The 21,154-nt window shown below is 36.3% G+C and overlaps 1 protein-coding gene across 1 annotated transcript in view; it reads right to left on the bottom strand.

The window, feature by feature from the left end:
- DCDC1 (doublecortin domain containing 1) overlaps positions 1–21,154 on the bottom strand; it is a 471,016-nt gene that overhangs the window by 22,728 nt on the left and 427,134 nt on the right. The window contains exons 34-37 of the mRNA XM_082476590.1: positions 20,281–20,433; positions 19,458–19,559; positions 3,197–3,333; positions 1,725–1,904 (exon numbers count right to left, since the gene is read on the bottom strand). Coding sequence (XP_082332716.1) covers positions 1,725–1,904; positions 3,197–3,333; positions 19,458–19,559; positions 20,281–20,433 — 572 coding nt within the window. The remainder of the gene's footprint in view (positions 1–1,724; positions 1,905–3,196; positions 3,334–19,457; positions 19,560–20,280; positions 20,434–21,154) is intronic.

Consider the following 21,154-nt stretch of genomic DNA (forward strand, 5'->3'; position numbering starts at 1 on the left):
AAATATCCTTGGGATAAGGTTCTAGAAGTGCATTTTCTTACGATTTGTATAGCCACATAGTCCTCCAAAAAGTTTTACTTCCATCGACATGAGAGTGCCCATTTCTCTATAAACCTAAGTAAAGCTTGATATATTTTCAAATGTTTTGCCAGTTGGAAGTATGAATTTAATGAGAACATAGATCATGTGTCATTTTATGCCTCTTATTGCTACCATTACTACTGAGGTTAACCTGTCAATTATACTGCACTATAAAGTTTTCAAACTCTTTTCACACACATAAATTAGGATAATACTTTACAGCATCTAGCACAGTGCCCCTTATGTACAAAGTTTATAAAAAATTATATGATCATGGAATAATATGTATGGCATGCCTTTTATATGCTACATGAGAGTCACATAAATCAAAAAGTCATTCTTTCACCAGGTATATGTAATTTTTGTAAAAGTTATGGTAAGTTTTTGCTATCCTGAGTCTGACAGGCTATCTTTAATCCTCGTCCCTGGTCTCCTTTTTATTCATTAATCATTTCATATTCCCTCACGAATGTATCAGTTCTAGTTGCAATAGTTACGTGCATCTTAAGACTTAGCATCTGCGATATAAACTCCATGATTTTCAAAGAAACCAGCAAGGAAGAAACATTTCAGGTTTGTTATAGAAACTGTCTAGGGTGTTCTCTCCTGAAAAAGTTTCACTCATTTTAAAAAATCACTTTCCTTTTTCTTCCCCATGTGTATGAAGTTCCTTTACTTGTATTCCTAGTTTTGAATTTATTGTCTGCATTTTTTTCTCTTCTTTCTCAAATACAGCAAATCGGTTGTCAACTTCTGAGATGCAATTGCTTTCACAGTTCTTATTCAAAGTCCTTGTCAAAGGGGAGTGGTCTCCATCACACTTTGAAATCACCAACCTTCAGGGGCACAACCCCTCTGAAGTGCCCCTGCCACTCTAGGTGCCCCCATCAGCCTCCATGAACTCCTCTAGGCCTTCCTATTGCACTGTCTTGCCTTTCCCTCCACCTCCCACCAACATCTCACCTTTATGTGACTTCCTCTTGTCCCAGAAAAAATTATAAAAACATTTCACAAATAATAAAGCCAAACAACTATTATAAGATATCACTGCAACAAATAAGACTTTTAAAACTTCTACCAAAATCCATTTATTAGGTACCTAAAGTTTTTATTTAAAGACTAAGACAAAATGTCAACTTTTAGAATTGTATCATTGATATTGCAAACAATAAATGAACTGCTACTCATCTTTTCTTTAGTCAATGTTTTAATTCTGGAAAGTGGAAAGTTTGCCATAGTTCCAGGAATCTGGTGACAAGAATATGATGGATTTCCTCTAGTGAATACTGTTGTTTTCCCCACGGGGAACATATCCAGTGAATAATCACTCTTTTGTGAACTAGGTTTAAAATGGAACAGGAAAACTATTTTAAATTATCTTAAAGTTTAGATTGACTCTAAACTTGGGTGTAATGAGTTTAATTGTCATTGTTCTCTGCTGGCCAAGTGTCATATTCTGAGGCACACGTTATGTCAGACAGCATTGGACTCCACCCTGTGAGGAAAGTATTACTCCCATTTTAGAGATGAGAAAATGAGATTTAGAGAGGTAAAATAATTTGCCTGACCTAACAATCTATAAATGTCAGAGCTGGAATTTGAAAACAGGCCTATAAAACACTCTCCTTTCACACTAGGTTTACCTCTGAAATAGTTTTGCCCCGGGCATAAGTGCCATCTTCAGGTCTGCCTCCATTTAGGTAAACCCACGCTCTTTTTGCATTGGGTTGCTTATACAAGCTGCTCCTCTTGAATGATAAACATTTAGGTGCAGTTGGAGAATTTCTCTTGGATTGCAGTTCTTGGACTTCAGAAAGCTGTGCCTGTTAAGAAAAGCCCAGAGAATGCCATGGTTAGAGAACTGTCTGTTTAGTGTGTATGTGTGTGTGTCTCTGTGTGTGTGTGTGTGTGTGTGTGTGTGTGTGTGTGTGTTTGTGTAGAATATGCTGAAAGAAATATCTTATAACTGTACATCATATTGAAAAAAGATTCAGGAATTACATTACCCTCTCCTATCACTGACTCTTCTGTAAATTCCCCTTGCTTCAATGCATCACTGTAAGCAATAATAATCATTAGAGTAGTAATAATAAGGCATTTATTTTGGCAAAGCACTTAACTTTCATTTATAATTTGGAGAAATAAATAGAGATATGTTTTTGGATTTGTGCATGGCGTTTCTCCTACCGAGTGATTTCTCTGCATCTAACAAATGACTTTTTGATTAGAATCACAGCATCATTTCCTTTAACCAAGAAATGCTTAAGGGAATGTACATGACTATTGTTTAAATCTTTACTCTCTGTCTTTTAAAATACAGCAGCCACCTTTATATTCTGCCAGATCCCTGCCAGGCAGCTTTTCATCCTGCTTCAAGCATGTCTTAGTTCAGTGCTTTGCATTCATTCCCTGGTCAGTGATTTATCCTTCTTAGCTTGGCAAGAAGTCATATTTCTAGCAATGTCAATTTCTTTTTTCTAGTAACCTTGACTTGGGCACACGCCTAAGATTTAGATTGAACACATTTCATGATTTGAGAAACCCTATTAAATAAGAACACATCATTTTGATGAAAAACTTCACAAAGCAAAAAGTTTTCCCAGGTCTCTCTATCCCCAATCCTCTCTCAACAGCTGACCTTTCTCTTCTCGACTTTTTTATGTCTGGCAATCCTGTCTGATTAATCAATTGGATTGAAACTGCTTTTTGAATTCCTCACTTCTGAATGTCTCCATTGAAATTAGTATTTTGCTCCTTCCTCTTTTTACATATTGAGACATACCCTTAGGAGTGATGAGCAATGAAGCCATAAGGCTCAACTTGACTACATTTATTATAATTACCTTTGTACATATCCACTGGGCCTTTTTCTCATCTTTGCTAAGGTCATAATTTCTGGTCTCCATTCAAACAAAACAGACTTTCATATGAGCTGGCTGTGTCTTAGATAGTTACTCTCCAAATGCCAACTCAATGCTTGGCATATGTTTATGTGGTCATTACTGACCAGATGCCGAGAATATATTAATAGCATAATTTAAAAATTCAATACTGTACTTTGAAAAGCTTATAAAAGAGTCTGAGTCTTTAATGTCTAGAGTCCTAAAGATCATACCTCTGTATGTCTTATAAGGTCCGTGAGTTTAATTTCCTCTTGAGTCTGCTTAGTCCAGCCTCCTTCCACTACCACCGGCTGCACAGGGCTTTTGTTGGGAACCATGGTGGCTGGCTGACATGCTGCTACCCGCTGCCCTGGGGAAAGAAGTCTCTGGAAATGTTTCTGATGATACGCTTTCAGATTTCAAATAAATTGGTTTGGCTTTCTATGCATAAATCATTTCACTTGGGAGCAGAGGGTAAAATACTAAATATATCATAAAAGCAAAGATGCCTAAGGTAATAAGATCTAACAATGTCTCTTCATACGGGAGCTTGAGGCTTTAAATAGCCAGGATATGCATACTCAGTGTACAGATGGAAAAGAAAGATAACAGGCTGACTTCCACACTGGCCCCAACCTCTCATCCACGATATGGTTCAGCGGTAATTTAGTCAAATAGAATCCATGACCTATATAGCCCATCATCTCTTCCAGTCATGGAACATATGTTTTGTTCTCTTCACTAATAATAAGCCTTTCCCCCACAATTAGTTTAGCAGCCTGGGGATTAAGTATTTCTAAAATAATATTAACCCAAGAGACAGGAGGCCTTTTTTTTTCTATCTAATAATACCCTGCGAACACGATTAGTTTCTGACACCTCTGCTGTGTCCTCTGGGCTCTTAAGAAGCTGTGGTAAGAGAAAATATTTATCGGAATGGTGTATTCTAAAGAATCACAGGCATAAGTTAATAAGTGTGGTGATTTGAATTTATGCATTCTTTCAGCTAGACCACTTTAAATCATTATAAAAGAGGTTTAAAGGTCACACTTATTAAATTGTTTTCTTTTTCTGGGTTGAAGATATACTGAGCACTGAGTCTCAGACTGATCTCGAAACTTCTTAAGTACAAATAATGCTTTCTCTTGTATGTTCCTTCTAGAAACCTATGTTGAACACCAGGTATGAGTCAGGCATTGTGCTGGATGGTGCAAATACAAACATGTTCGAGACTAAGTCCTTGCCTCAAAGGCTTACACTTTGGTAAGGAAGGCAAATGTCAAGGAAATGATTACACCAATAACTGATTGTAACTGTGTTGCACCATGGAAGTACAGGGTGTGTAAAAGCATGTAAAACAGGTTGCTGACCTAGTCTGAAGTGTCAGAAAAGGCTTTTTTGAGAAAGTAACACTTAGGTGGATAAAATAATAGAAATACTGAAATGACGTTAAGTCCTAATTTTGTTGCCAGGAGACTTATAATGTGCAGGTTTTCATACCGTGACTATGAACAAAACCTTTTGAAAATAACTCAGTATTTGTAGAGGATAACGCATTTGTGCTCTTATAGCTCAAGTTTGTGGAAATAGATCCAGCAATAAAAACAGGTGGCAGCAATGACTTTTCAGGGAAATCAGAACTCTATGTACCTAATAAGCATGCATATGCAATTTATGGTTATGGAGAAAACATAATTGAATTAACAGCCAATGAGTTACAGTGACAATACCATTAGGCAACAGGTTTTGGAGAAGAGCACAGTGGCACCAGAAAAATACATAACACAAATTTATGCCAAATATAGTTTTCAGCTGACTCTATTCATAATGTACAGACAACATTAATTTGTGACACATAAATTCCTGTGGATAATATCTCAATAAATATTTTATTTATAATGCATTTTGAACACTAAAATTTTGCTCAACTAAAGACAGTTCTCCAATAGTTTATCATTTACACTGTTAAGAGCCAGGATTTGAATATAACAAAGAGCAAAAAACATATGCATTATTGTTTTTTGTCAACTTGTTTCTAATGGTCTTAAGAAAAAGAAAGCATTTGCACTCTAATTTTTATAAAGGGACATAATATCATCACAAAAGATTTTCATAATAAACTATCATTTATGTAGGTAAGAATAACAAATAGAAACAAAACAAAAATGTATTGAATAAATTACTTTTTATTTTCTTATTACATTTTCCATATATTCTGTTTTATTTCACATGAGATCGGTGGCGGGGGGGGAAGATAATATCTAACTATTAATGGGGAAAGCTAGAGAACGTGAGTACTTTGCTGTTCTTTCAGACTATAAATCTCACCTGGACAGCTCTCCTCATACCTCTCCTTTATTGGGAGGGCCCATCCTGGTTCAGCACCATATGTGCCTGAAAGGATTAGTCCACCTCATTTGGGGTTTCAGTTAGCAGATCCATTTAGCTCTCACACTAAACAAAATGTTCCAGCATTGCCTTTATACGTAACAAAGGTGATACTTTGGCCTGATCTGCCATCCCTCAGTTTTGTTTATCTGTTTTTAAGATCCCACCTGGGAAAATGGACTGCCTTCTCAGGAATCCCTGTTCTAATGTTTATTGAATATTCATTCTGTACTAAGCACATAGTAAATATTTGACATTTGTAACTTAATCATAAAAAACCCAAAAAGTTATTACTACTATTTCATTAATATTAGCAATGATCATGCTTACAAATGAAATGTAAAATCAGCTTACCATAGTACTTTGTACACGGTATACGCTCAATAAAAACTTGTTGTATTTACCAATCCTTATAATAATACGATATAATTGATTTGGTCACTGTTCATACCTGCCAAACCTCCTCTTTCATCCAACGCTCAAGAAGCTCACTATCCAGAGGCAGACCTGTGGAGAGCCAATCCTGAGTTGGCCACCATCCAAGGGCCGGAAACCTGATTCCTTCCTGACTTGCCCATCATCCAGCCATGTGGCTGACAGGGTCTTGGTGCACTGGCTGGGCGTCAGGCCTGAGCCTCTGAGGTGGGAGAGCTGAGCTCAGGATATTAGACCACCAGAGACCTCCCGGCCCCACGTAATATCAGTTGCCGAGAGCTCTCCCAGAGATCTCCGTCTCAACGCTAAGACCCAGCTCCACTCAATGACCAGCAAGTTACAGTGCTGAACACCCCATGGCAAACAACTAGCAAGACAGGAACACAACCCCACCCATTAGCAGAGAGGCTGCCTAAAATCTTAATAAGGTCACAGACACCCCAAAACACACCACCGGACGCGGTCCAGCCCATCAGAAAGACAAGATCCATCCTCATCCACCAGAACACAGGCAACAGGCCCCTCCACCAGGAAGCCTACACACCCACTGAACCAACCTTAGCCATGGGGGCAGACACCGAAAACAATGGGAACTATGAACCTGCAGCCTGCGAAAAGGAGACCCCAAACACCGTAAGTTAAGCAAAATGAGAAGACAGAAAAATATGCAGGAGGAGGAAAGTAAAAACCCACAAGACCAAAAAAATGAAGAGGAAATAGGCAGTCTACCTGAAAAAGAATTCAGAGTAATGATAGTAAAGATGATCCAAAATCTTGGAAATAGAATGGAGAAGATACAAGAAATGTTTAACAAGGACCTACAAGAACTAAAGAGCAAACAAACAATGATGAACAACACAATAAATGAAATTTAAAATTCTCTAGAAGGAATCAATAGCAGAATAACTGAGGCAGAAGAATGGATAAATGACCTGGAAGATAAAATAGTGGAAATAACTACCGTAGAGCAGAATAAAGAAAAAAGAGTGAAAAGAAATGACAGTCTCAGAGACTTCTGGGACAACATTAAATGCACCAACATTCAAATTGTAGGGGTCCCAGAAGAAGAAGAGAAAAAGAAAGGGACTGAGAAAATATTTGAAGAGATTATAGTTGAAAACTTCCCTACTACGGGAAAGGAAAGAGCCAGTCAGGTCCAGGAAGTGCAGAGAGTCCATACAGGATAAAGCCAAGGAGAAACACTCCAAGACACATATTAATCAAACTATCAAAAATTAAATACAAAGAAAAAGTATTAACAACAGCAATGGAAAAGCAACAAATAACATACAAGGGAATCCCCATAAAGTTAACAGCTGACCTTTTAGCAGAAACTTTGCAAGCCAGAAGGGAGTGGCAGGACATATTGAAAGTGATGAAAGGGAAAAACCTACAACCAAGATTACTCTACCCAGCAAGGATCTCATTCAGATTTGATGGAGAAATTAAAAGCTTTACAGACAAGCAAAAGGTAAGAGAATTCAGCACCACCAAACCAGCTTTACAACAAATGCTAAAGGAACTTCTCTAGGCAGGAAACACAAGAGAAGGAAAAGACCAACAATACAAACTCAAAACAATTAAGAAAATGGTAATAGGAACATACATATTGATAATTACCTTAAATATAAATGGACTAAATGTTCCAACCAAAAGATATAGATCGGCTGAATGGATACAGAAATAAGACCTATATATATGCTGTCTACAAGAAACCCATTTCAGACCTAGGGACACATACAGACTGAAAGTGAGGGGATGGAGAAAGGTATTCCATGTAAATGGAAATCAGAAGAAGGCTGAAGTAGCAATTTTCATATCAGACAAAATAGACTTTAAAATAAAGACTATTACAAGATACAAAGAAGGACACTACATAATGATCAAGGGATCAATCCAAGAAGAAGATATAACAATTGAAAATATTTATGCACCCAACATAGGAGCACCTCAATACATAAAGCAAAGGCTAACAGCCATAAAAGGGGAAATCGATAGTAACACAATAATAGTAGGAGACTTTAACACCCCACTTTCACCAATGGACAGATCATCCAAAATGAAAATGAATAAGGAAACACAAGCTTTAAATGACACATTAAATAAGATGGACTTAATTGATATTTATAGAACATTCCATCCAAAACAACAGAATACACTTTCTTCTCAAGTGCTCATGGAACATTCTCCAGGATAGATCATAACTTGGGTAACAAATCAAGCCTTGGTAAAGTTAAAAAAATTGAAATCGTATCAAGTATCCTTTCAGAACACAACACTATGAGACTAGATATCAATTATAGGAAAAAAAACCTGTAAAAATTACAAACACATGGAGGCCAAACAATACACTACTAAATAACCATGAGATCACTGAAGAAATCAAAGAGGAATTCAAAAAATATTTAGAAACAAATGACAATGAAACCACAATGACCCAAAACCTATGGGATGCAGCAAAAGCAGTTCTAAGAGGGAAGATTATAGCAATACAATCCTACCTCAAGAAACAAGAAAAATCTCAAATAAACAACCTAACCTTACACCTAAAGCAGTTAGAGAAAGAAGAACAAAAAAACCCAAAAGTTAGCAGAAGGAAAGAAATCATAAAGATCAGATCAGAAATAAATGAAAAAAGGGAGCCTCCGATCAAGCCTCTTAGATAGCCTCAACCACCAGAGGGCAGACAACAGAAGCAAGAAAAACTACAATCCTGCAGCCTGTGGACCAAAAACCACAGTTACAGAAAGATAGAGAAGATGAAAAGGCAGAGGGCTATGTACCAGATGAAGGAACAAGAAAAAACCCCAGAAAAACAACTAAATGAAGTGGAGATAGGCAACCTTCCAGAGAAGGAATTCAGAATAATGATAGTGAAGATGATCCAGGACCTCGGAATAAGAATGGAGGCAAAGATTGAGAAGATGCAAGAAATGATTAACAAAGACCTAGAAGAATTAAAGAACAAACAAACAGAGATGACCAATACAATAACTGAAATGAAAACTACACTAGAAGGAATCAATAGCAGAATAACTGAGGCAGAAGAACGGATAAGTGACCTGGAAGACAGAATGGTGGAATTCACTGCTGCGGAACAGACTAAAGAAAAAAGAATGAAAAGAAATGAAGACAGCCTAAGAGACCTCTGGGACAACATTAAACGCAACAACATTCGCATTATAGGGGTCCCAGAAGGAGAAGAGAGAGAGAAAGGACCAGAGAAAATATTTGAAGAGATTATAGTCGAAAACTTCCCTAACATGGGAAAGGAAATAGCCACCCAAGTCCAGGAAGCGCAGAGAGTCCCATACAGAATAAACCCAAGGAGAAACACGCCGAGACACATAGTAATCAAAGTGGCAAAAATTAAAGACAAAGAAAAATTATTGAAAGCAGCAAGGGAAAAACGACAAATAACATACAAGGGAACTCCCATAAGGTTGACAGCTCATTTCTCAGCAGAAACTCTGCAAGCCAGAAGGGAGTGGCATGATATACTTAAAGTGATGAAAGGGAAGAACCTACAACCAAGATTACTCTACCCGGCAAGGATCTCATTTAGATTTGATGGAGAAATCAAAAGCTTTACAGACAAGCAAGAGCTGAGAGAATTCAGCACCACCAAACCAGCTCTACAACAAATGCTAAAGGAACTTCTCTAAGTGGGAAACACAAGAGAAGAAAAAGACCTACAAAAACAAACCCAAAACAATTAAGAAAATGGTCATAGGAACATACATATCGATAATTACCTTAAACGTGAATGGATTAAACGCCCCAACCAAAAGACATAGACTGGCTGAATGGATACAAAAACAAGACCCATATATATGCTGTCTACAAGAGACCCACTTTAGACCTAGGGACACATACAGACTGAAAGTGAGGGCATGGAAAAAGATACCCCATGCAAATGGAAATCAAAAGAAAGCTGGAGTAGCAATACTCAAATCAGATAAAATAGACTTTAAAATAAAGAATCTTAAAAGAGACAAGGAAGGCACTACATAATGATCAAGGGATCAATCCAAGAAGAAGATATAACAATTATAAATATATATGCACCCAACATAGGAGCACCTCAATACATAAGGCAACTGCTAACAGCTATAAAAGAGGAAATCGACAGTAACACAATAATAGTGGGGGACTTTAACACCTCACTTACACCAATGGACAGATCATCCAAAATGAAAATAAATAAGGAAACAGAAGCTTTAAATGACACAATAGACCAGATAGATTTAATTGATATATATAGGACATTCCATCCAAAAACAGCAGATTACACGTTCTTCTCAAGTGCGCACGGAACATTCTCCAGGATAGATCACATCTTGGGTCACAAATCAAGCCTCAGTAAATTTAAGAAAATTGAAATCATACCAAGCATCTTTTCTGACCACAACGCTATGAGATTAGAAATGAATTACAGGGAAAAAAACGTAAAAAAGACAAACACATGGAAGCTAAACAATACGTTACTAAATAACCAAGAGATCACTGAAGAAATCAAAGAGGAAATAAAAAAATACCTAGAGACAAATGACAATGAAAACACGATGACCCAAAACCTATGGGATGCAGCAAAAGCAGTTCTAAGAGGGAAGTTTATAGCTATACAAGCCTACCTAAAGAAACAAGAAAAATCTCAAGTAAACAATCTAACCTTACACCTAAAGAAACTAGAGAAAGAAGAACAAACAAAACCCAAAGTTAGCAGAAGGAAAGAAATCATAAAGATCAGAGCAGAAATAAATGAAATAGAAACAAAGAAAACAATAGCAAAGATCAATAAAACTAAAAGTTGGTTCTTTGAGAAGATAAACAAAATTGATAAGCCATTAGCCAGACTCATCAAGAAAAAGAGGGAGAGGACTCAAATCAATAAAATCAGAAATGAAAAAGGAGAAGTTACAACAGACACCGCAGAAATACAAAACATCCTAAGAGACTACTATAAGCAACTTTATGCCAATAAAATGGACAACCTGGAAGAAATGGACAAATTCTTAGAAAGGTATAACCTTCCAAGACTGAATCAGGAAGAAACAGAAAATATGAACAGACCAATCACAAGTAATGAAATTGAAACTGTGATTAAAAATCTTCCAACAAACAAAAGTCCAGGACCAGATGGCTTCACAGGTGAATTCTATCAAACATTTAGAGAAGAGCTAACACCCATCCTTCTCAAACTCTTCCAAAAAATTGCAGAGGAAGGAACACTCCCAAACTCATTCTATGAGGCCACCATCACCCTGATACCAAAACCAGACAAAGACACTACAAAAAAAGAAAATTACAGACCAATATCACTGATGAATATAGATGCAAAAATCCTCAACAAAATACTAGCAAACAGAATACAACAACACATTAAAAGGATCATACACCACGATCAAGTGGGATTTATCCCAGGGATGCAAGGATTCTTCAATATACGCAAATCAATCAATGTGATACACCATATTAACAAATTGAAGAATAAAAACCATATGATCATCTCAATAGATGCAGAAAAAGCTTTTGACAAAATTCAACACCCATTTATGATAAAAACTCTCCAGAAAGTGGGCATAGAGGGAACCTACCTCAACATAATAAAGGCCACAGATGACAAACCCACAGCAAACATCATTCTCAATGGTGAAAAACTGAAAGCATTTCCTCTAAGATCAGGAACGAGACAAGGATGTCCACTCTCACCACTATTATTCAACATAGTTCTGGAAGTCCTAGCCACGGAAATCAGAGAAGAAAAAGAAATAAAAGGAATACAAATTGGAAAAGAGGAAGTAAAACTGTCACTGTTTGCGGATGACATGATACTATACATAGAGAATCCTAAAACTGCCACCAGAAAACTGCTAGAGCTAATTAATGAATATGGTAAAGTTGCAGGATACAAAATTAATGCACAGAAATCTCTTGCATTCCTATACACTAATGGTGAAAAATCTGAAAGAGAAATTATGGAAACACTCCCATTTACCATTGCAACAAAAAGAATAAAATACCTAGGAATAAACCTACCTAGGGAGACAAAAGACCTGTATGCAGAAAACGATAAGACACTGATGAAAGAAATTAAAGATGATACCAACAGATGGAGAGATATACCATGTTCTTGGATTGGAAGAATCAACATTGTGAAAATGAGTATACTACCCAAAGCAATCTACAGATTCAATGCAATCCCTATCAAATTACCAATGGCACTTCTTATGGAACTAGAACAAAAAATCTTAAAATTTGTATGGAGACACAAAAGACCCCGAATAGCCAAAGCAGTCTTGAGGCAAAAAAATGGAGCTGGAGGAATCAGACTCCCTGACTTCAGACTACACTACAAAGCTACAGTAATCAAGACAATATGGTACTGGCACAAAAACAGAAACATAGATCAATGGAACAAGATAGAAAGCCCAGAGATTAACCCACACACCTATGGTCAACTAATCTATGACAAAGGAGGCAAAGATATACAATGGAGAAAAGACAGTCTCTTCAATAAGTGGTGCTGGGAAAACTGGACAGCTACATGTAAAAGAATGAAATTAGAATATTCCCTAACACCATACACAAAAATAAACTCAAAATGGATTAGAGACCTAAATATAAGACTGGACACTATAAAACTCTTAGAGGAAAACATAGGATGAACACTCTTTGACATAAATCACAGCAAGATCTTTTTTGATCCACCTCCTAGAGTAATGGAAATAAAAACAAAAATAAACAAGTGGGACCTAATGAAACTTCAAAGCTTTTGCACAGCAAAGGAAACCATAAACAAGACGAAAAGACAACCCTCAGAATGGGAGAAAATATTTGCAAATGAATCAACGGACAAAGGATTAATCTCCAAAATATATAAACAGCTCATTCAGCTCAATATCAAAGAAACAAACACCCCAATCCAAAAATGGGCAGAAGACCTAAATAGACATTTCTCCAAAGAAGACATACAGACGGCCACGAAGCACATGAAAAGATGCTCAACATCACTAATTATTAGAGAAATGCAAATCAAAACTACAATGAGGTATCACCTCACTCCTGTTAGAATGGGCATCATCAGAAAATCTACAAACAACAAATGCTGGAGAGGGTGTGGAGAAAAGGGAACCCTCTTGCACTATTGGTGGGAATGTAAATTGATACAGCCACTATGGAGAACAATATGGAGGTTCCTTAAAAAACTAAAAATAGAATTACCATATGACCCAGCAATCCCACTACTGGGCATATACCCAGAGAAAACCGTAATTCAAAAAGACACATGCACCTGAATGTTCATTGCAGCACTATTTACAATAGCCAGGTCATGGAAGCAACCTAAATGCCCATCAACAGACGAATGGATAAAGAAGATGTGGTACATATATACAATGGAATATTACTCAGCCATAAAAAGGAACGAAATTGAGTCATTTGTCGAGACGTGGATGGATCTAGAGACTGTCATACAGAGTGAAGTAAGTCAGAAAGAGAAAAACAAATATCATATATTAATGCATGTATGTGGAACCTAGAAAAATGGTACAGATGAGCCAGTTTGCAGGGCAGAAGTTGAGACACAGATGTAGAGAATGGACATATGGACACCAAGGGGGGAAAACTGCGGTGAGGTGGGGATGGTGGTGTGCTGAATTGGGCGATTGGGATTGACATGTATACACTGATGTGTATAAAACTGATGCCTAATAAGAACCTGCAGTATAAAAAAACAAACAAAACAACTAATACTAAACTTTCATTGGGTTACTTGTATGGAAATATGTTAATATAAATGTTTCAGACATTACATGAAATTTCTAAAAATCTTATATTTGTATTTGTATGGAAATATGTATGGAAATATGTTAATATAAATGTTTCAGACATTACATGAAATTTCTAAAAATCTTAAAAAAAAAAAAGAAATAAATGAAAAAGAAATGAAGGAAACAATAGCAAAAATCAATAAAACTAAAAGCTGGTTCTTTGAGAAGATAAACAAAATTGATAAACCATTAGCCAAACTCATCAAGAAAAATGGAAAAAGACTCAAATCAACAGAATTAGAAATGAAAAAGAAGTAACAACTGACACTGCAGAAATACAAAGGATCATGAGAGATTACTACAAGCAACTATATGCCAATAAAATGGACAAGCTAGAAGAAATGGAAATATTCTTAGAAAAGCACAACCTTCCGAGCCTGAACCAGGAAGAAATAGAAAATATAAACAGACCAATCACAAGCACTGAAATTGAAAGTGTGATTAAAAATCTTCCAACAAACAAAAGCCCAGCACCAGATGGATTCACAGGCAAATTCTATCAACCATTTACAAAAGAACTAACACCTATCCTTCTCAAACTCTTCCAAAATATAGCAGAAGGAGGAACACTCCCAAACTCATTCTACAAGGCCACCATCACCCTGATACCAAAACCAGACAAAGATGTCACAAAAAAAGAAAACTACAGGCCAATATCACTGATGAACATAGATGCAAAAATCCTGAACAAAACACTAGCAAACAGAATCCAACAGCACATGAAAAGGATCATACACCATGATCAAGTGGGGTTTACCCCAGGAATGCAAGGCTTCTTCAATAGATTCAAATCAATCAATGTGATACACCATATTAACGAATTGAATGATAAAAACCATATGATAATGTCAATAGATGCAGAAAAAGCTTTTGACAAAATTCAACACCTATTTATGATAAAAACCCTGCAGAAAGCAGAAAGAGAGGGAACGTAACCTCAACATAATAAAGGCTATATATAACAAACCCACAGCAAACATCATTCTCAATGGTGAAAAACTGAAAACATTTCCACTAAGATCAGGAACAAGACAAGGTTGCCCACTCTTACCACTATTATTCAACATAGTTTAGTATGTTTTCGCGATAGCAATCAGAGAAGAAAAAGAAATAAAAGGAATCCGAATCAGAAAAGAAGAAGTAGGGGCTTCCCTGGTGGCGCAGTGGTTGAGAATCTGCCTGCCAATGCAGGGGACACGGGTTCGAGCCCTGGTCTGGGAAGATCCCGCATGCCGCGGAGCAACTAGGCCCGTGAGCCACAACTACTGAGCCTGCGCGTCTGGAACCTGTGCTCCGCAACGAGAGAGGCCGTGATAGTGAGAGGCCCGCGCACCGCGATGAAGAGTGGCCCCCGCTTGCTGCAACTAGAGAAAGCCCTCGCACAGAAACGAAGACCCAACACAGCCAAAACTAAATAAATAAATAAATAAATAAATAAATTTTTTTAAAAAAAAGAAAAGAAGAAGTAAAAGTGTCACTGTTTGCAGATGACATGACTATACATAGAGAATCCTAAAGATGCTACCAGAAAACTACTAGAGCTAATCAATGAATTTGGTAAAGTAGCAGGATACAAAATTAATGCACAGAAATATCTTGCATTCCTATACACTAATGATGGAAACTCTGAAAGAGAAATTAAGGAAACACTCCCATTTAGCATTGCAACAAAAAGAATAAAATACCTAGGAATAAACCTACCTAAGGAGACAAAAGGCCTGTATGCAGAAAACTATAAGACACTGATGAAAGAAATTAAAGATGATACAAACAGATGGAGAGATATACCATGTTCTTGGATTGGAAGAATCAACATTGTGAAAATGACTATAGTACCCAAAGTAGTCTACCGATTCAATACAATCCTTATCAAACTATCAACGGCATTTTTTACAAACTAGAACAAAAAATCTTAAAATTTGTTGGGAGACACAAAAGATGCCGAATAGCCAAAGCAATCTTGAGGAAGAAAAATGGAGCTGGAGGAATCAGGCTCCCTGAGTTCAGACTATACTACAAAGCTACAGTAATCAAGACAGTATAGTACTGGCACAAAATCAGATATATATAGATCAATGAAACAGGATAGAAAGCCCAGAGATAAACCCACACACATATGGTCACCTTATCTTTGATAAAGGAGGCAAGAATATACAATGGAGAAAAGACAGCCTCTTCAGTAAGTGGTGCTGGGAAAACCGGACAGCTAAATGTAGAAGAATGAAATTAGAACACTCCCTAACACCATACACAAAAATAAACTCAAAATGGATTAAAGACCTAAATGTAAGGCCAGACACTATAGGTCTCTTAGAGGAAAACATAGGCAGATCACTCTATGACATAAATCACAGCAAGATCCTTTTTGACCCACGTCCTAAAGAAATGGAAATAAAAACAAAAATAAACAGATGGGACCTAATGAAACTTAAAAGCTTTTGCACAGCAAAGGAAACCATAAACAAGACCAAAAGACAACCCTCAGAATGGGAGAAAATATTTGCAAATGAAGCAACTGACAAAGGATTAATCTGCAAAATTTACAAGCAGCCTATGCAGCTCAATATCAAAAAAACAAACAACCCAATCCAAAAATGGGCAGAAGACCTAAATAGACATTTCTCCGAAGAAGATATACAGATTGTCAACAAACACATGAAAGGATGCTCAACATCACTAATCATTAGAGAAATGCAAATCAAAACTACCATGAGATATCACCTCACACCAGTCAGAATGGCCATCATTAAAAAAATCTACAAATAATAAATGCTGGAGAGGGCATGGAGAAAAGGGAACCCTCTTGCACTGTTGGTGGGAATGTGAATTGATACAGCAACTATGGAGAACAGTATGGAGGTTCCTTAAAAAACTAAAAATAGAACTACCATACAACCCAGCAATCCCACTACTGAGCATATACCCTGAGAAAACCATAATTCAAAAAGAGTCATGTATACAATTTTCACTGCAGCACTATTTACAATAGCCAGGACATGGAAGCAGCCTAAGTGTCCATCGACAGGTGAATGGATAAAGAAGATGTGGCACATATATACAATGGAATATTACCCAGCCATAAAAAGAAACGAAATTGAGTTATTTGTAGTGAGGTGGATGGACCTAGAGTCTGTCATACAGAGTGAAGTAAGTCAGAAAGAGAAAAGCAAATACCATATGCTAACACATATAAATGGAATCTAAAAAAAAAAGTTCTGAAGAACTTAGGGGCAGGACAGGAATAAAGACGCAGACATAGAGAATGGACTTGAGGACACGGGGAGGGGTAAGAGTAAGCTGGGATGAAGTGAGAGAATGGCACTGACATATATGCACTACCAAATGTAAAACAGATAGCTAGTGGGAAGCAGCCGCATAGCACAGGGAGATTAGCTTGGTGCTTTGTGACCACCTAGAGGGGTGGGATAGGGAGGGTGGGAGGGAAATGCAAGAGGGAGGAGATATGGGGATACATGTATACGTATAGCTGATTCACTTTGTTATAAAGCAGAAACTAACACACCATTGTAAAGGAATTATACTCCAATAAAGATGTTAAAAAAAATGATAAAATGATTGAATTTTAAAAAAAGAAAAAAAAAACAGAAGCTCACAATCCAACAGGGACTGCAGTTAACTGAATTTAAACTTGCTATTATTTCTCCTCCTAATCCCAACAACTAGAAAAGACCATCCTCACAGTAGGTATTTTATAAGTTAGCACTGAATTTACATTTAATAGCAGAAAACATAACAGTTTAGCAGTAGAGACAAGATTTATCTTAGTACTAAATTTTAAGAGAAACTGCATTAATGGATTTCCCCATAATGGACACCATCTGACTAAAAAGACTGTTTTCTACAGTGATATGGTGGATGATGCCAACTGAACTTTAAAATACTTTTTTAATAATTATAATAAAAGCTAAAGACATAATATAAAATCAGAATTCAGTAAAAGCAGCTCTGCCAGGTGCTATTTTTAATACGTTACTTTCTATTGATTTAATTTGATAAAGAAATAGAGCTTAGAAAGCTCATTGGAGTGGGTGGTTGAAATTCCATTTATTCTTTAATTAAATAATTCTACAACTATTCAGAGAACAAATTAGAAGGGTATAGAATTTATAATGTAAAATAGGAGAGACAGTCATATGATCAGGTATGTATAATACAGTGATAAGGGCTATCAGGGGAAGTTAAGGGTATGATAAACCACACTATTCCTGACTTAGAATGTTAGGGAAGACTTTTAGGAGAAATAACGGGTAAGCTGAAAAGTAAATAATGAGAAGCAATCCAAGAGAACAGGAGAAAGAAAAGTTTGAGGCAGAGGGAACTGAATTGTTTCAAAAGCTCAGAGTTAAGAAAGCACATGATAAGTCTGGGGGACTGAAAAAAAAGTCCAAATGGGTAGAGAGGAGTAAGTAATAAGGGGAGGGAGAAGTTTCCAGAGAACCAGATCATGAAGGACAACATTAAGGAGTTTCACTTTTGCCATAAAGATAATAAGAGCTTTGAAAGGTTTTATGCCTGGAGTAACGTAACACCTTTGCATTTTTGCATGATCACTTCCGTTCCAGAATGTCACCATTATGAACAGGATGGAAACTACTGTCAAGACTGGAGGCAGGGAGACCAGTTAGAAAGCTAACCCAGTAACCCAAAGAATAGATGACGATAGCTTGAACTTCGATAATGACAGTAGGAATCAAGATCCTTAGAATTCACTTGAAAAAACAGATTCAAAGCAACAAGACTTACTGATATTTGCTTAGAGATAGTGAGAGTGGGAGATGCCAAGGATGACTCCCAGCTCCTTGAGATGGAACACCTGAGTGGATTGTGGTAATGTCCACAAAAGAAATGAAGGAGGCATTGGTGTGATATGATATGCAATGAAATGGTGGTATGGTCACTATATGGTGACGTGTTAACTTCAGTTTTGGACATGCTTATGGGACATTCAAGTGAAAATGTCAAGTAGTTGGAGTAGTAGAGGTTAGCAATAGTAATAGATGCTTTTCAGTTAGATCCAATAATTCTTTTGGTAAAAACTGAAAAATAGCCATTTCAACCCAGAGCGCTGTCTAGTGCACTTAGGACTAATTGTCTTATTTATTGAAGTAAGATTCACATGTTTCTGACACCAGACAGTACAGCTACTCAGGAGCTGAAATCCTGCTATGGTAGTTACAGAGCCTGAAATGTATTCCTTCCCAGACTAAAGTCCATAACATACTTATTCCCCAAAGAATCATTTGGTGTCTGAAGTGCTGGGAATAACATAAGATCAGGAACTTAAGATTCTGTGACAAAGAGAATGGAAGAAGAGGACAAATATTGTCAATCAATCACTTTGTCTATGAATAATATATCTTATGCCGCATAACAAGATACCTCCCTTCTGTGATAAAGACACTAATCTTTGAAGAATTTAGTACTTCCTCACTCAGGTTATTTAACAAAACTTCTTCCCAAGCAATACCCAAGAAATAACAGAAAGTTTTGTTTAATGACTAATTCCAAAGTCCATAAAATGTCAGTTCAGGAATTGTTTCAAAACCAAAAGGGTGGTTATATGATCCACACATCCTCCAAATTTTAAAAATGTATATATAAATCATGTGATATTCATTTTAATATAAAATTTACAAATATAAAATCAGTACTGAAAAGATATATTAATAGGTTTCAGACTTGCTCAAGTGACTTTTGTAACACAGTATATAATGTTCAGTTAAACATCTGGTATCTAATGGTAAAAAAAAAACCTATCAGCAAATTAAGGTTACATTTAGAATTAAACACGGTGATACCTGATTAAGTTCATACTGACCTTTTAACTGTCTCAGTTTGTGTTTCATAGTGTCTAGATCAGCCAAAATTTTGTCCTTTTTTAGCCAGTTCTGTTTTTCTATTTTTTCTGCTTTCTTCAAAGCTAGAATTAAAAACAATACATGATATTTTATCTTGCATTCTTCTTATCAACAGTAATTTATCATGCAAGCCAATAATTTATAAAGAACTTTCTGCTCCAAGAAACAGATTCAATTAGAAACAAGTAATTAAAAGGTAAGGGTCATTAAAAGAAACTTCATTTGAAAGATGACAGAGCTTAAGGCATTTCTTTATGGAATGGAGGGGGAAAAAGAAGAACAGTGCTGTTTTATTATATAGATTTACCATATGCAATAGCCATATTTCATTTTCTATTTCCACAAACTATTTGGAGGTGATGAAAGCCTTCCTTGGAACCATTCATTTTTTTAAACATCCACCTATTGCCTAAAGGGTGCAATTCTTAAAAATGAAAATGTGCAGACAGGTCGTCTTCAGTGTGAATTAAACTCATTTGTTATTTTCTAATGTATATCATTATTCTCAGTCTTATAGACCAAGGATCTCTTTATCAATGAAATTAGACACTTTCCATGCAGAATACTCCATTCCAGTAAGAAAAAAACAGGCAATTGTGCAAATATAGGAGTATAGCTATCCTTGTGCACATGTTAATTGATGAACCTCCCGTTCTTTGCATAAATGTGATGTTATTATATTGACATTATACACATTTAATTGATTTTCTTATGGTGACAAAAAATTTATTTCTCTCTCTCTTTATGCACTTGCTTGAAAGAAAGCAAAAACAAAACACTTACCATTCGGACTCAGAAATGGTTCACCACAAGATACCCAGATGGCAATAGGATTTCTGAGGATGAGGGTGAGCAAAGACTTATCTATATCATTCAAACTATCAGATGTCACAGACTTTGGAAATAATTTGGTTTTCACTTGCATTCTTGCAGTTCCTGGGAAACAAATGACACATTTACTATTGTTCAATGAATAATGAATAAATTTGCTTGCTGAATTCACTTGTTTATTCAAAATACTTTATTCTTCATTAATGACTTGATTTAAACAGGTTAATGCCAAAACCAGATGCAAATATATAAATTTGATCAGAAACTTCATATGCAACTAAATAATTTAAACAAATCTTATTGTAAATATATATTTTAATTCCTTTCTTACCCTTTACCTAGTTATGAAAAAAATATGAGGTAGCTTACCAAAATATCTACTCTGAAAAGGGATAAAATAAAGAGATAAAAAAGCAAGGAAGGGGAGAAAGGGGTATAGGAATAGACCAAAGCCAGAGATAAGGTGCTTCAGAGAATTCATCAATTAAATGATTAATAGTATCTATCTCATTCTGCTGTTGGGATGATTATAAAAAGAAAAGTGTTTAGAATAATATTTGGTCTAGTTAACTGTGCAAGCATCCAAAAAATGCTAGATAATATTTTTATCATCATTATGATACTAGACATGAATACCACACTGTTTTTATTTGCTGGAGATAAAGCACTATTTGGGCGCTGAGAATCCTTGTGGCTAAAGCAAAGAGGAAAACACCATTTCAAGACACACATGGCTGACAGAGAGAGATAAATTCCTCAAGATACAACTTTCCTGGTCCTGAGATCTTAGAGAAATTTATTTCAGGGTCTTCATAAAGGGGTTATT

Source organism: Balaenoptera physalus (genome assembly GCF_965194825.1).
Source record: "Balaenoptera physalus genome assembly, chromosome: 10".
Taxonomy (NCBI): Eukaryota; Metazoa; Chordata; class Mammalia; order Artiodactyla; family Balaenopteridae; genus Balaenoptera; species Balaenoptera physalus.